Genomic DNA, 17948 nt, shown 5'->3' on the forward strand with positions numbered 1-17948 from the left:
AAAATATATTGTCATACTTTCGCTAGAGTTATAGGTATTTTGCTGACCGATTATTTTGCCACAGACTTGTCATGAAAATGCCATCAAACTATGTTTAAAGGTAACTCTTGTCTAACTTAGGGGCCAAATGACAGTGATAAAGATGCAAGAAAAGTATCAACTACTTTCTTTCAAATTTTTCATTCCAACGTCAGCAAAAACGCCCAATAATGCGATAAATAGGAGAATAACTTAGAAAATGAAAATTTATTAAACTGTTTGTTTCAATTAATATATATAAGGGTTGTATGTTTTATGACTATACGAAATCATTTTTCGTTGTTGTTCTTGTTGTTGTTGTTGTTGTTGATGATGATGATGATGGTGATGTTGTTGTTGTTGTTGTTGTTGTTTTGACGGGGTGGATTTAGAATATTTCAATGATTTCAATCTATTGTTATCCAGTCAAAGACATCAAACTAAGCGGCTTGACGTCAGCCATTATTTTCAGACTATTGGTACTAAAGAATACAAATATTCTTAGTAGAGAAAGTGAGTCTGAATAATTTAAGAATTAATCTTTTTCTTCGTAAGTATGTAGATAAAATTACTAAAATATTAAGAAGAAAATATTTTCGAGAAAACGCACCAAATCAATTAATATGCGATTTTCCTGCTACATGCAATCCACCGTAAACAGAGGGAAGCAGCAGTAAAAGTGTCTCAGGTCAGGTAAATGAAGATTATTCCCCTTTATATTTAACTACTCTTGTGTAGAATGCTTGCAGTTTTGCCAGAAAAAAAAATTACATTTAGTACCACATTTTACCTGTGATACCAGATCGATGCTGCTAGTGTAATCTAATTATAAAACAATTATAAAATCTTAAAGATTAAGCATGAAAATAGCATACTGAACGAATTTTATATCATACTGTACGAATTTCATATCATACTGAACGAATTTCATACTGAACGAATTTTATACCATACTGAACGAATTTTATATGATATTGAAGTGTTTAAAAAGGGAAAGTGTTGATAAATGTATGCAAGTATAGACAGGTTTACAAAGTAATTTAGGTATTGTGATTAAGAAGGAATGTTGCAATGTTGACCTACATTATGCCCCACTTTGCAGAGTATACAACACTATTATTAGAAGATACATCATCAAAATAAGATAAATGGAACAGTTCATTTCTTTTACTAATGCGTTTTAAATACATATGAAAAAGGCACAAAATAAACAGCATCATTCATAAAGTAAATCAACGATGTTGACTAGTTTTCATACATTTTTAATAAGGTTCTTCAGTGGCAACTGTTGTCATACGTTACATACGCCGAATAGTAAATACCTTCCCTAAATAAGGTATTTATATGAACAATCCTAAGACGTTTCTAAAACACGCCCTCTTTCATTTTGTAGGCAATTATACAGTGATATAGAAACTTCGCTACATGTTTGATCCTTCGTTAAATATATTTGACCTTGATGAACATTAGTAGTGACATGTTCTGTAACTTTGGCAAGGTGCGATAAGCAGGTATCTATTGTAGTAAGATAAATCGATTACAGATCAACAACCACGTGCGCATTCCGTCTTTATGCTAGTCTCCTCGAATTAACAAAACACTCTTTTTTCTTAGCTATTGGCCTTGGGGGTAACATGTATATACGGGTTAACAGCAATCGGCACATGTCTGTTCTGGGGAAGTGAGGAGCGTAATTATCAATATACGTTCAATACAGCTGGAAGTACCTCCATGTTTATAACATATTATTATGATAACTTTCACTTGACTTCATTACAGTAAGAACTTTGATGGGGTTTCAAAGTACACAACACTCACAAAGCAAATTAAAGACATTCAGAAAACACATATTGTATGTGCTATTATCGCGGTGGCAAGTGTTATCATGTAGGTTAATGTGAATACCAACTGCTTTACTTCAAGTGTTGTCAATAAAATCCATGAAAAGATCCTTTGGATCGCGACACAGCAACATAAAAGCAGACTCGGTTTTACTGAGTTAGTTCATTAGAGGTAATAGAATGTGCAGCATCCAACACGCCCCTAGCACCGACTGAAATGGAATTCTATGAAAGTAGAAGGCTTTTAAGGTATTAGGCCCCTAATTGTACTGTTTAAAAACTGGCATTTGCTTGGTATATTTTTACAGCTAACTCTACCCCTTCTATTTCAGAGGTAAAAGCACTTTGAACAGCAAGAAATCGCTTATCAAATGAATATTTCCCACTTCTGTACAATAAATCAATAACAAGACTTGAAAGAAGTAAAAACTCACTAGAAAAAAAGAAAAATAAGGAAAAAAAATTTTGGTCCCAGTAGGGCTTGAACCTACGCCCCCCTGAAAATTGCAGTCAAAGTAGGTTTATGGTAGAAATTGAATACTCTTCAAAACGAAGATACTCTATTATGGGCCTAGTACCTTAAAGCCACGAGTTCTAGTAGAAGGCCTTTAAGAGCAACGATACGGCACTTAAAGAGTGATGTTGTGATAGTTAATAAAATCTGAAGAGAGATACTTTGGAAGCATAGCAAAAAGGACAAATGACTTGTGCAATAGCACTTTCTGTTTGTACGGCTTAGATAAAAGGACAAATGACTTTTGCAATAGCACTTTCTGTTTGTACGGCTTAGATAAGTCATTGGACTGCATACAACTTCTCTTTTCAGCATTATTCACTTATAAACATTACAAATAAATGGGTGTACATGTTGCAGAAAAGCATTAAATCTTTAAAGATTAAAACTTATGAAGTGTTAAACAAATCTTGATCAAACTGCTGTATATCTCATTACACATTAGGGCATCGATCACATTTCAGTAAACTTATTATCACGTTCATCGTTGTTTTTATAAGTATGTAAAGGAAAATGAAATTTATATTCAGTCTTACATCATGTTGGCGGTATTATGTGCTTAGCATTACCATAAAAGTACGGGTACCACGTATGTGTACGAGTATGCATATGTGTACGAACATGATTACGCCCAACAAGGTATTTAATTACACGTTCTAGAGATATAAAAATGGGCAAGTTTCATAACAACACAACATGAATGTTATTTAGTCTTTGCCTCATTTCGATAACATGTATAATAATCTGACAAGCTATCGAATGCAATATGCACATGAACATATATAGATTCTTGCATAGCATGGCAAGTTGTCATACAAAAAGAGTGGACGGTTGCCAAATACACAAATAGTATTGTAAATTGTTAATTATTTCATCAAGGTTCCATGACAGGTAAATAAATGTCTCGTTTACAAAGTTATAGGATCTGGTTTACAGCCAAATTAGAAAATATAAAGTAAACTACTAACAATATAATAGGATTATTATAACAGTAGCTCGAACTGGGATGATGTATTCGGCTCGAGTGGATTTTTGCCATATCGGATGGATCTCACGAGGCGTGCAAGCGCCGAGTGTGAGCGTACCTTGCAAAATCCACGAGAGCCGAATACAAAATCCCAGATCTAGCTACAGTTATAATGACCCTTTTATTACTAGTATACACCTCTATCTTTTTGTTTGTTGTTTTGTTATTGAACGAAATGTTCAGTGTTTATCGATATTAAAATGGAACTAAGCGAAGTTTTTATGTGCGCTATTTATAGAACTGTGTCCGGTAATGTATATTAATGAAAGTAGTCCGGCAGCATACAATACGGAAGGTACAATACGGAATTTAAAAGGCTCAATACGGATTTTGTTCTGCCTGTTCATATTTAATTGTGAAATACAAGCCGATTTTTTTACAGAATTTATATAGGTATATAATAAAAATGTATTCCAATAAAAACAGACAAAATACATTTATCAACAAGATGGTTATTTGTGTCATCAAAGGTTTAAATATATCAGCTTAGTTTTGTAGAATATTTCTGGTAAACACATCAGAATTTATTTCCCTATTTTTTGCAATCATTTTTATTCTTCATTGATCGTTAAACGTCCCGCGTGTTGTATAAAATTCTTTCAATAAAAGTAATTTAGATGTATAAACGTTTTTACACTGATCATTTGTCAGTCAAACCGCGAAGTACATTTCATACTTTTGCAATGCAAGAACTCTCATCTCACGTATTTGTTGATTATTTCGGTTGCTGAGAAAAAAAAAACATATTCCTAGCGTACACCTGGGAAACCGCAAGACTCAGCAGATTTGTCAGACGATACCTAAAAATTATCAAGCAGCAAAGGTCTATCTTTTGTTAAAATGTTACGGTTTTTTTTCATAAACTGTAATTGTGGAAGGTAAGATTTGTTTTAAGACCGCTAGAAACACAGGCTGCTTCTGTCGTATATTTCCAAGTTTACATTTAACGTGAATATGCTATATTTCTTTTCTGTGTGGCCAATCTACAGGTCGAAAAAACTAGTGTTTAAAAGCTCACACTTAGAACAAGCATATGATATTTTGTGAACAAACAACAACCATTTAGGAGGGTTGTCCAACAAGAAGAATTTATAAGTTTTATAGGCGTACGGCTCAATAGTTTATACATACGTATATTTTGTTTATTAAAAACAAAACAATGAGTTATTATTTTTTCAAAAGATATACTTTGCAAAACTGTTTGTGAGTTTTAATTGAAGTCCGAAACATTAGGCACAACAATATAGAATTTGTTACCGGTATTCATCTTCAAACTGTTCCAACAACATTTCCGCTAAATGTACGTATCTACTTCAAAGTCCGTCAAAATTTTATTTGTCCACTTACATAATAAAGTGAAATTTATTATACCCTTGGCCTTCTTCTTTATTTCGCACGAAAGTAAGATCAATAAGTCTTTTCTTTGTCTAGGAAAAAAATAAGACAAACCGATCTCACATACAATGCTCAAATTGTCAGAATTAAGACGTATTTAATTTATTGCCAATTATGCTGACTGGTGTTGTATTCTAAGACTGAAATGTAACCAAGCTTCTGTAATTGAAATAGTTGGCAATGCCGAAAAATTAATATATACTGTTTCAGAGTAATGGATCTGGGGCCGTATTCATAAAGCATCTTAAGTATAAGTATAAGAAATTGATTATTTACTTAAGTATTACTTAGGTAAGAAAGTATATTTGTTATTCACAAAACAACTTAATAAGTAATTATTGGCTTTTACTGTGGACGAAAACATTAATTTCAGACAGATACAACATGCACAATTATGTTTAAAGTGCTTTTATCTGACAAACAACACTTTAATCGTACTCACGATGCAATTTTGTTTTCTGACTTAAGTCATTTCTTACGTATCTTAAGTTTAAGCTGTTTTATGAATATGACTTAAGTTTTTACTAAGACTTAAGCTGAAATCACCACAAACTTAGGTATTAGATCACTAATAGTAATGTTTACAAAATGGCCTTTGCTTGGTATATTCTGAAAGGTAACTGTGATTTGCACTATTTTACAATTTTTAAAACTTTTGCCGTGCCGTTTTTTATAAATTTTGTATAACTTATCATATCTCCTCAAGCTCAAGTACAGACAAATTTCAAAGTGATAGCCACTATCCAAAACGTTTGCAGAGAACTCATTTTTCTATTAATTTTAATAAAAGAAACATCAAACTATTGGTAAACAATTATAAAACACAAAATAAAAATGTCAATATCATTTTTTTCTATGGTGCCTCAAGTAAACGGAATTAATGAGACAGAATTCATACTTTAACATTGGAAAAATAAGGTCGAATGCTGTGTTTCTGTTTTGAACTTTGCTTACTCCATTTAAAGATAACCGTAGGGCAGACGTAAAACCTACCTAAATTTCTTCCACAATATATAATCTAAGAGTGAAAGCAAAATAGAGAACTTTCACCGCGTGTAACTCAATATTTTTAAAGATGTGTAACTCTCCCTTCTGTTTAATTAGCAGACTCACTTTGAACACCAAGAAATCGCTTATAAGATTCATCTTTTTCCATTTTTGTACAAGAAATCAACAATAAGTTTTGAAAGAAGTAAAAACTTACTAGAAAAAAAGAAAATAAGGGGGAAACAAAAATTTGGTCCCAGTAGGGCTTGAACCTACGCCCCCTAAGAATTGCAGTAAAATTAGGTTTATGGTAGGAATTGAATACTCTTCAAAAAGGAGGTTCTCTATTAGTGATCTAATACCTTATACTTAAGATGCTTTATGAATACGGCCACTGGTGTGCAGCCAAACATGAACTCATATAGTAGACTTACACAATTGAAATTTTACAGTAAATACAGAGATGACATTCATGCAGCTAAGAGGTTGATTTTCTTCCGGTAATCAGATAATTGTTGCCATAATGTTTATCAGTCAATATGTATATCATTTATATACAGTGGCATTAGTACTTTTAAAAACTCTCTTGTTATTCACTTGATTCTAACCGTCCCTGACACGAATTAAGTTAGTCGACCAGTCATGACATTTGGTAAATTACCTATGTCCCGTATACGATTTCGCCATTCTCCCTTTCTTTTATATGTAGTCATGTTCGCGCTCAGCTACATTTACTTGAAGATTCAGGAGTAAACTTGAAAATAGGATGCTTAAAGGACAAGGAAAGCCTGGCAATAAGTTAATTTCATATGAAAGTTATTCTCAAGCTTTTCATAACGCTGAAAGAATTGTTAAAATTGGACCTTTATTAAAAAGATATGGCAGTTTGAAATTTGCTGATGATGGAGGCAGTCATTTCGTGTGTTTATGACGTCATTTACACAATGCTGATTTTTTTATTTAGAAACTAACCTTTTAAATTGATTAATTTTGTATGTTTCTTGAGTGTAAGATGTAAAACATGGTAATTTATTTCATTATAGCCATTTTGTTTTTTTGTTGCCATGGAAACAAAATAGCCACCATTTTCATCAAATATCTACATGCTTATAACTTTCTCATATTTAAGTAGATTTTGAAAAATGTTTCACTTCTTTAAATGATTAAAGAATTCCCAGCAGATGGAATTAACTTGAAAAACAACATTTCCCTTTAATATTTATCTTATCAATAAATGTTAAAAATGCTGCTTCACTATGTTTCCATAACCTTAGGACGGCCAGCATATATCTATGCAATCTCGCCAGGCATATATATGTTTTTGACAACACAGAAAATGACGTCACTCGACCTTCAGCTATTTCCGGAAGTAAAGAAAATGAAAGTAAAAATGCTAAACTTGAAAACGAAAGCCGTATTTTGATTCGTAGATAGTCAGAGGTCACGCGCAGGGGTCACCCCGTCTAAATGTATGCGCGTGGACTTTAATGAATTAAAATTACCTGGGCTTTAGTATGGCACGTCAGCTTTTCATCTACGAAATGATATTTGAGCTCGGGAAAAATACTAATCCCACAGGGGTCCGTAACGGACCAAGGGTACATTGATAATTTTGGAACTTCATCAAATCGCTCAAAAGGTCGTTTTTGATGTTGTCTGAGAGTGCCAGTATATGCCTCGGATGTAAGATATAACCGTATTTGAGAGCTGCAGACCTAGACATTTCAGAAATATTTTCAAAATAAATTTCGTGTAATAAATGTTGATTCTACGGAAGCGTGAAAGGGCCATCAGACGCTAATACGTTTAAATACGTTAAAAACAATGTCATCCAGCAAACGTAACCAGATCCATGACTGTGTATTGTTGTTTTCAAGGGCTAATTGCTTCTAATAGTTTACCCATAAATACAGAATCGAAACAGGGTGCCGTACATGTACTTATAGCCGTACCATGGACTTGGACAATATTATTAGCACGAGTCTGAAATTATTCTTAATCCGAATCAACTTGATCTGTTCAAATATACTTGCAGTTAAGAACCATCTCACCAGATGTAGATTTAGTTAAAATAAAACAGGCATCTGTTAAATCGTCATTGGGAATAGGTAACAACCTGTGTTACCAAACGGGTATTAGGAGACAACTTGGGAAGTGTTTTTATCAGTGGAATCATCGACATAAATGATTACACTTAGATACAAAGGAGGCTCTGAGTAACCAAGAGGTAGTTCAGTATTGAAAATTGTTTTGAATTGATCAGAATATGTTCCTATATGTACTTCATTATTTTTTCGAACATATTTAAACTCTTGCAGACTTTGCATATTATAACATAGAACATGTTTTATTGTTTGGATTATTCAAGAAAACTTTCCCACCATACTTTATGTACCGTGGATGAAGGAAATTATGAAGGTACACAGGTGAGTCTGATAATGCCTACATTATTATCAAGCAACACAGCTGTTCCGTTCAAATTATCATTAAATGCATGAAAGACCTTCTATTGAAAATACCTACTCGATATATATATTATGCAGTTTTTCATTTCATTTAAAAACATTAAGCGCCTTGTTTTATGAATTGTAACTAATACTTTATATCCAAGCTGTTTTAGTCTTAGATGAAATTTGGTCTAGTAGTCTGTGTTTGTCTAGCCGCATTTACTGTATGGGGAAGCAAAACTCCAACAAAAAGACTTTGTTTTCGCAAGTTTTATCCGTCCAGAGAGCTGCTGTTGGAACCAGAGTTACTCAATGGATTATATCGGGGTTTTATCATCGTTTACTGCCTCGCATTATGGTAACTGTAATACCGTGATGCAAGTGCAAAAAGTCATACAGCTGCACGAGTTGCAATACAATGAACATTGTCTGCTTTTTTACCCATTAAGCTATTTTTTTGCATTCCATCGCATGCCCTATAATGCAAGTTATATATATAATGAGATGTATGGTAAAATATTATTATTCCATACACGCAAGTTTTTGCACCTCACATATTCCATTTAATAATTATATTGTATGGATGTTATTCTTGTCTACATTTTGGTACAGGGACCCGTTTTACAGAAGTTCATAAGTTTCATTCCAAGTTTCTTCTTAAGTGTGAATGTTCGGCTCATTTACTTCCTAGGATATAACTTGTTTCATTTAAAAAAAGTTTCATAAATGAAATTTTAGGATAAGTTTATCTTATTTTTGCTCGGCTTAGACTCTAAGAATAGCCATAAAACGGTTTAAGCTCCCCAGTGGTGTTTTTGCCACTGACCGTTCCAAGGCGGTACCCCACTGTGTTCCTGCATTTGTTCGTTTTGTCCTCGTGTGTTTGCTTTGTATGCGAGTGAATGTGTGTGTTTGTAGTGTACACGTCTGCATGCTGTGGGTACTGCGTTTTTGGAACATGGCATTCCCTGATTGATATTTGTCCTTGTTTTTTGTGAAACTGGCCCAAGATTAAGTCAAAATGACATGTCCGAACAACGCTTAAGGCATATTCTTCTGGAGCGATGTTGTTGAAATATCTTATAATAAGTATTGTATTGTATTGAAATCCCTGTTTGTTTTGCCAGAGAGTCCAGTTTTCGTCCGACATAATCTTTATTACTTGTGTTCTTATTTTAAAAAGAAAATATAGCTCCATAGCAAATTTTGTGAAAGGTACTAGTATACAAACAGTTTTCCATGAGGAAAACAATGGTTTTTTTATGATATCTATTATAAAGTAAATTAAAAAAAAAATAAACACGATTTTATTAATACGCCATCTGAATAGACAAAATGTCATGTTTTTCACAGTGCGAACAATTTTGACATCGGGTGCCACAGGAGGAGTGAAGTATATATGTTCCTCCTACTGTTCTTAGACACATTCTTTTACAAACATACTCGATCACAGTATTTTGCCTCGTTGCAGTATGCTTTTAGTGAACATGTTATAGATTTTATTGGAAATTTTGAGAGACTACAATAAGCATTTTTTCATTACGAACCATTTTAATATGGTCGTATCTTTTAAAGTTTGCCCGTACCCTACCGTACATACAGTATTGTTAGGCCAATCAATGGAACAAAAGCTTTCAGCAAAATCTGACTGCCTGCAATGGAATCTCCTCTATTTACACTACAAAATGCGTGTCAAGAAGACTGGCTTACGAATGAAGTCAGGCGTAATGTACTAAAAAATCCACGTCATGTTTGTAACAATAAAGAAAATCATTTGTGCAACTACTTATATCTAAAAAAACTTAGTAATTACAGGTAAGTCTCTTGTAGTTCATAGCGGATGCTTACTGATTAAACAGCTCTGGCAGCTTTTGCACGGAGATTATTGCATTTTGTGTGTTGATTAACTGCATTTCTCAAATCTCTAAGACAAGTGGGATTAATTAGTTCAGGGAGATCTGTAGCCAACGGCAGATTTTATTCTAACGATGTTTTACTATTGAAAACCCCTGTCTGGAACACAGTGATTTACAACATCTTGTTTGCTACAAAACATAAGTGAAAGCTGAAAGAAAGAATGCAATCGTCCAAGTAAATTTACTGCTTTAAGTACAAAAAGCATGTGAACTGCATATTTTAGGCAATATTTGTGCCAGATGTTGGCACATACTATGCAGTGGTTGGCCAGAAAATGCGGATATTTATGTTATTGCAGATGCAATATAATACAGCTTGTCAAAATATTTAAACTAATGTTCACGAGAAAGATATCTGACCATGAAAAATAAAGCAAAAACGTTTTTATTCATGTCACACCAAAGTTTACTCAAAATGTTGTCATTATGTCATAGCCTCTATATCATGAAGTAAAAAATTGATAAGCAATTGATATTGTTCACAAAAGTATCGTTAGTGTCAACATTATTTTCTTATAGCAATGCTTTCAAAATTGAAAAAAAATCTGCCTTTTCCAAATTTGGATTTATCAAATCTAAGTCTGTTTTAAAACAACAGATCATTTACATATTTGTATTACACATTACTGATGTGGAGACTGCCTTCTTTGATCGGGGCTATTCCATTTTGCTTGGGTTTTTTGTATGTTTTTTTTTTTATACTTGTTGTTTAAGATTTTAACAATATCTAAACAATGGCAAATTTTTGTATCTAAATAAATCGTTTATGAGCAATATGTCTAGTTGAGCTAATGTACGATTTAACGTTCTATGTTTATCGTTCTTAACAACCATTTAGTGATTGTTAATCATAATTAATCTAATAAGGTGAAGAGATAATGATAAACTTCTTATAAGAAGAGTCACATTCTAAGAAACGATGCCTCAATAAAAAAAATCAGTCACTATTTAAAAGGTTAATAACGTTGGCAATATATGAGTAATATGTATACTCACATGCAAGGGGATAGAATAAAGTGTGCCCAATGAAAGAAAAATTACACTTGATCTCGTAGATACGTCTGATGACGTCATTTATTCCAGATATTTCCAAACTTATTGACGCCGGCATGAATAGAGACTAATAGGTTACTGTCTTAGGTTACTGTCTTGCTGTTATAAATTTATAAGGTGAGACGAAGAAAATGTTAACGTCGAGGCTGCAGCCGAGACGATTAGTTTTTGAAGACAAGCCTTATAAAGTTAAATTTATGAAGACAGTATCTAATTTTTCTATAAATGATACCTTCTGATTTAAAATTATGTTGAATTGAACTTATCAACAAAAATGCTTACCAACTTGGTATATGTCTGTCTTACAGAATTATTTACAAAGTGATACGCCGCTAACGTATATTGTGAATGCACAGCCTTATTTGGTCATTCAAAATATTCTAATATATGTATTCTTATAATATTCTTAAACATAATACGGCCAGTGTTTTATGCATTTCTCTATATGATGTCATAGATTTGTTTTTTGGTATACAACTTTCTGTTCTGTAACGTTTTTATATATTTATGAAAATTATGTTTGTCTTGCTTTCCTCATATATATTGTATATCACCATTGTTCGTTTATATTATGTATATATGTGCCACCGTGGGCTTATAGCCCAGTGGAATATATTTGAATAAACTTCAAACTTCAAACTTCTTCTATCCCTTACAAAATAAAATTACAAATAAAAATTGCATTTATTATATGATCTACAGGAACGTACCTGTGAAATGCATTTTAAGCTTCACTGCCAAACTATTTTACAGGTAATATTTGGAAAGCTTAAGCTTTAAGTCAGAATAGAAACTTTTCATTTGTCTGCTTTCTTTTCCTCCCGTCATTGGTGTATATCCATTTAGTGGGTAGACTACGCAGCAGAACCGCCTTAGGCATGTGTTGTAAGCAGTATGTACATTTTTGCATTTAATTCAAATTTTATTATTCTCGCAGTATATCACTGTAAAATTGGAATTCTGCAACAAAGACTACTTGGCATATACGTATATACAAATACATAGACAGTGAAATTAGTCAAATACAGACAAAGAGGTTAAAACTAACGGAACACAGTTGGACACTGTCTTGGAAAGATCAGTTGCATAAACACCTTAAGGAATTTTGTCCATACAGTCTCACTCTTAACCACACACTGTTCCAGGATTGCGACACACTTTAACTAAACCAAGGTGGCGATAGCCTTTCTTCGGGAGATAATGGGTAAAATTCCTACTCCTGCCTATATTTCCCCTACACGATTTCACGCTTTAATTGGGAAACTTATTATTTTCTTAAGGATTTTGTATCATGAAGATTATAACATGCAGAGAATGATTAGTCCAAACAAAATAAAGAATTTTCTGAATAACTGGAGCTCCATTAACCACTGGAACAAAAGACTTATTGCACAGCTTAACACAAAATCGCTTTACAAATGATCAGCAGTTATTTCCCGTACCTGTTAGAACACTGCATTCTAAATATTGTGAAATTTAAAGGAGAAAACTTTACAAAATTCGTCACTGGTTCAAGTGGTATACTTTTACAATTCTTCTTCGGGGAAGATAGGTTCTATTTAAATAAACCCTCTTCGGAAAATGCTTTGATTAAACTATAAGGTGTGTATTTTATATGTGATGTGACAAAGTATAAATTTGTTCACTTTCTTCTTTAGGGAGAGGGTGTTTGCATGAACTATTAAGGATTTTAGTTGTCGTGTTTTGTATCAGTATGTTTCTGTTGTAAAATTGATCGTTCACATTTAGAATTAACACGGAATTATACATAAAATAAACCTAGCATTGAAAAATAACAAAAGCAGAAAAAAAACGATCGTGAAGTCTAAATATAAATATGCAATATAAATTTTGTCCGGAATTTCATATGTTTAACTTCTTCGAAAATATTGTCATACTTTAGAGGGTAATAATGTTAAAATCATATATGGTAATGCGCTTATACGAAATGCCTCTATTAGAAATACAAAAATCCTTGTTTATGTTGTTTAGAAGCTAGAAACTTGATTATTCTAGTTATGTAATCCCAGTCAAAGCTAATATTACGATATCACAAATAGATACTGTTTGTGTTGTGATGACAACAGAAATTTTAAACAACCTCTGTACAACGAGAAGACATAGTTATGTAATTTCAAGTAAGATATTTTCAAACTGTCACTACAGATTTCGAACTTATTATAACAATAGTGTGATGCAAATAATGACGTTATTGACGTCACGTCTCTAAAAGCATTCGATGACTTATTTTAAAACATTGTAAGTCTTGAATTAATAAAGATAACTTCTTCAAATTTTCAAAATTAAAAGGTAAAAGAATGGTTTTCATTAATATTTTATTATCTTAATTTTGATTGTTTCGTCTGTTATGCCGGTTTTGAGGTAAAACGGCTTAATTATTGTCGTTTAATCAATTATAATCTTTCCTTCTGCCAGAAATTAACAATAGTTAATTGTTTATATATCAAGTCTATGAAATAAAAATTGTTCATCTGTTTCCTTTGATGTTTATTGTAATTGTTTAGATGAATAGAAATATGAATAGCAATAGCAATATGGTGTGAGATATGGTGTTATCTTTTATAATTTTATAATTCTACAGAGCTATTCACAGGTATTAATTGGAAATTCTCCTCCCAATAATTTTCTGTAAAGTTGATTTTAATTAAGAAATAATATATCTCATCCAGTGATTTGTCGTTGAATAAATCATGGTTTGGAGTTCAGATTCGAAGGAATTATATCACGAGGGCGCAGCTGAACGACAAACGATGATTTATTCAAGAGCAAATCACTAAATGAGATATATTATTTCGATTCTAACACGTTACTAAGGATTCTTAAGTACATCCTTGATGACATTCATTAAATATTTGCCCCTTTTCAATCCGTTTCTTTTCCAGCGCGCCGCTATGCCGTTTGACGCCATGACGTAAAAATTGTGAAGTCAGAACAGTGATTTGTTGTATAATAATTCACTGTTTTCTGCCTTCTTTGTTTAATAGGAAAATGAATCGGATCGTGTTAGAATACTCTACTTATTTCTTTTCTGCAGAAATGCGGTACTACTTTGCACTTACATTAAATAACCTCATTCGATTTACTAGAAAAGCTACATTTTCTTATTGAAGAGTATTAAAATATTTCTCTTTCCCCTTGTAAGGCCTATCAAAAGACAAATATATGCATCATGCGAATATAGAGTAAACCTTTTTTGAAATAAATATACTGTTATATAAAATGAAGAAATTTGACAAATATATGATTAAGAAAGAGCACACATTCAATTTATCATTAATTCAATGCAACTAATAAAGATATTGTCCACAAATATTTATATAAAATCATATAATATCATTCACTTTACCGTATAAATATATATTATTTCCTTATATTTCAATAGAAAAACAATGATTATCTCACATATTTTTATATAGTTCGTCATGATACATTTAAAATGCATGCGTTAAGATTAGTGAATTAAAATTAAAAATGCTGACCCCTGCACTGTCCAGATACCCCGAGTCCGATGAAAATCTCCATGCATGATCATCCGCACGTTTTCGGAAAGACATAATTCCAAAGTTGAAACAGACTTTTTTCTGCCACCAAGCTAACTCAAGCAACTACTTTATTAAAATCCCAAGTCCAATATTGAGCTATCGACACGTTCACTGTGAGCGGTGCAGTGAAAGAATGGATGTAGGCATGTATGTCTCAGACTGATATTATTATGTTAATGAAATTATAATCGAGATATATAGCCTGTTATCATAAACATTCCCCAGAACGTTAATATGTCCTGCCTAGTGCAATGAGGCTGATGGATCTCTTTTTTATTACGGAATTGTACATAGCGGACAAAAAGAAACGTTAATTAAATACACGTAAGAAGTCTTGTCTATCCTATCAGGTGTACCGTATTTGATGTTATCACTCTTAATTCTGACATTGGCCAGGCAGATTGTTCCCAAGATGTAAGCCAACCCATTCACCCCTGTCACAATCTGCCAAAAGGAATCAATACTTATGATTGATTATCATTTAGGATTTGGGCATGTTGTCCAAGTGGTGCACTAAGAATCAATTATCAAACCAAGATGCTAGAATTCTTAACGCCATTATGAGTTCTTTGTACTTAAGTGAATCCCTTTTTCACTGGAAAAAATATAAGCTAAACAAAATTGACAATTTCGATCTTGAATGACAAAAAAAAGCCTTTCTGCGAAATTTTAGTGATGAAAATAAAGCTCTCTAAAACAAAATCATGTATTTTGGTTGTTGATATATGAATGCTAATATGGAAAATTTCTTTCGATTTAATATAAGAGCTACGATACAATGCTCATTTTATTTCATTTAACATTAACACCAAGTAAATGTGGTAAACTTAAACAGTCATTTTATTAGTCACTCTTAATATTTCTACCTTGATAACTAATACTTACTAATCTGGGTACACATACAATATACAGTAATTTTCAATTAATTGATTAAATATATTTTCATTTAAAACAATTCCCTTTATTTTTATGCCGTAATGCAAATTAATTAATACGGTACGATGTTTCTGATGATAATATACATACACATTATCTGCATTCCGTTTACAAAATGCAGCTTATAATACGTCATGAATAAATATGCATCGTCATAAATGAATATGCATCGTCATAAATAAATATGCATCGTCATAAATGAATATACATCTAATTGTATGATACTGAATTGAAAAACTTTTAGTACAGTGCTTACATTAAACCATTTTCTTATAAGTATATTATTAGAAGAAAAACGGTAGTTGTTATTAACTCTACGCTTAAACACCATAAGTATTGATTTTATACTTCCGCACAGCTTGTGATCATGAAAAAATTGTTTTTGTGCAAAGGATACCTAATCAAGAAAATACTTATTAATTGGAAAGTAAACCATTATGATCTACTAAATGAAAGGTGAAAGAAACCATTGTAGACCGTGTAGCCTTTGTGTTAAATGTGTAATCAATTTCCATACAATTTGCGAATAGTACTCTTTGTAGGAGATTCAACAATTTATTCGAATATGAAAAGCCGCTCTTAACGCTTAAAAAAAAGCAACAAATTCAGTGGTGTTTTAGGCAATTCTGAGCATAGTCAAACCTGTTTTGCTTCAAGTTGATGTTACCTCACTTATGCAAACATTCGCTCTTTATCAATTTCATAACGACAAGTGTTTGAGTAAAACCTGTACATACAGGATGTCCAAAATTAGGAGTTTTCAGGAGCTTTTCCTCATGTTAAAATAAAATGCAAATGCTTAACTTTGAAATTAATAAAATATGGTCTCTCCTCACAAGTTGTAGCAGAATATTGACTGATGAAATATATTGTAATTTATTGCCTTGTATAACGATTGATAATTATTTGTAATAAAAAAATCCATTCGAAGCATAGCCCTTAACGAAGCAAAATAATAGCAAATACTGATTATCTGGGTCTGTTCATAAGAGGTGATTAAATATACCACACCCCTCATGTTCAGAAGGTCTTCAATGTAATTCTGCTATATAAATACTTTCAATGGACTCCATGACCCCAACGGACAATTAATACAACATTAGAATATACTTTATACTGCTGCCACACGGCGGCAAGTAATTTTACCTTTGCGACCAAAGCAGACCAAGATCAGCCTGCATGTCCGTGTAATCCGATCCTGGTCTGCATTGCTCGCCATTCAGTCAGTACACTTTTGGTAAGCACCCCTTTTAACAGTTAATGGTACTGTCCAAATTGAAAGATGGACATGTTCATTATAGAAATTTAGCAGGGTAATGGTTAAAATACTAGTGTTATGATAGTGTATAAATTTGTAAGACGATCCTTTAAAAGCATAGAATGAAAAAAGTTAGTTTTTTTTTTAATTCCGCGTAAACAGGACTGTGTTGTTATAATGTTCCAGGGAAACATATTGCCAAGGAACGATAAGCACAACAGTAAGAGGGGGAGGGGGCGTATACTACAGACACGTTTTAAAGTGATGAAATAATTGTTTTGCCTACCAAGTGACGAACTAGCAAACACCAGATCATGGTAAAATCTACATTGAAAATAGCCAAGTTATCAGTCTGCATTTTCCACTATGAAATACAAAGTTTTATTGAGTGGTCATGTTTCTTTGGCACATAATCATAGTTTTGAGAGTATCAGCTGTTAAGTTTATTCGTGTTTTGTTATATGTATCTTTATTTCTAGTTTTTATTGGTTTCTTAATGTTGTTTTTATTCTTTTGTTATTTGTACTTCTTAGTGTTTTTTTTTCTGCGTATGTTTTACTATTCACTCCACCTTTTAGTTCATTTGAACTATGTGGGATCACCTACTGAAATACGAGTTCAGCCTATTTGTTTCCTAGCTTTTGATGAAAAAACTCTCTTTTTCAGTAATCTCTTCTTTTAAGCGTATGCGCAAATATAGGTTTTCTTATGTATTTTAAGATACAAGAAAATACATAAAACAGCGTAATGACAATGAAATTCTCTAAAAGTAATTGAAATCTGGCTTCAAGCCATCGAAGCAATGTGTATTTATTTGGACACACCATAAGAAATATATAAATCACAGTTTAAGCGACAGGTGAATAAGTTATCAAATATACAATTTCTCGGAAATCTAAACTGTTATAAAACAATTACGAGCTTCCGTTAGATCGTAAATGACAACGGAAGAAATTGGGTGAAAAAGTAGATATCATTAAAGAATGAAATTGT

At 32.4% G+C, this 17948-nt stretch overlaps 1 protein-coding gene across 3 annotated transcripts in view; it reads right to left on the bottom strand.

Annotated features, from left to right (window-relative positions):
* The window catches only part of LOC123561999 (filamin-A-like), a 159695-nt gene that overhangs the window by 72627 nt on the left and 69120 nt on the right, over positions 1 to 17948 (bottom strand). The window contains exon 1 of one of the 3 annotated variants that reach the window (XM_053531085.1): positions 14699 to 14856. The exons of the other annotated variants lie outside the window; for them this stretch is intronic. Coding sequence (XP_053387060.1) covers positions 14699 to 14773 — 75 coding nt within the window. The 5' untranslated portion in view covers positions 14774 to 14856. Of the gene's footprint in view, positions 1 to 14698; positions 14857 to 17948 lie in introns of those variants that run through there. 3 annotated transcript variants of the gene reach the window in all.

The sequence above is a fragment of the Mercenaria mercenaria genome, chromosome 2, assembly GCF_021730395.1.
Source record: "Mercenaria mercenaria strain notata chromosome 2, MADL_Memer_1, whole genome shotgun sequence".
NCBI classification, from domain to species: Eukaryota; Metazoa; Mollusca; class Bivalvia; order Venerida; family Veneridae; genus Mercenaria; species Mercenaria mercenaria.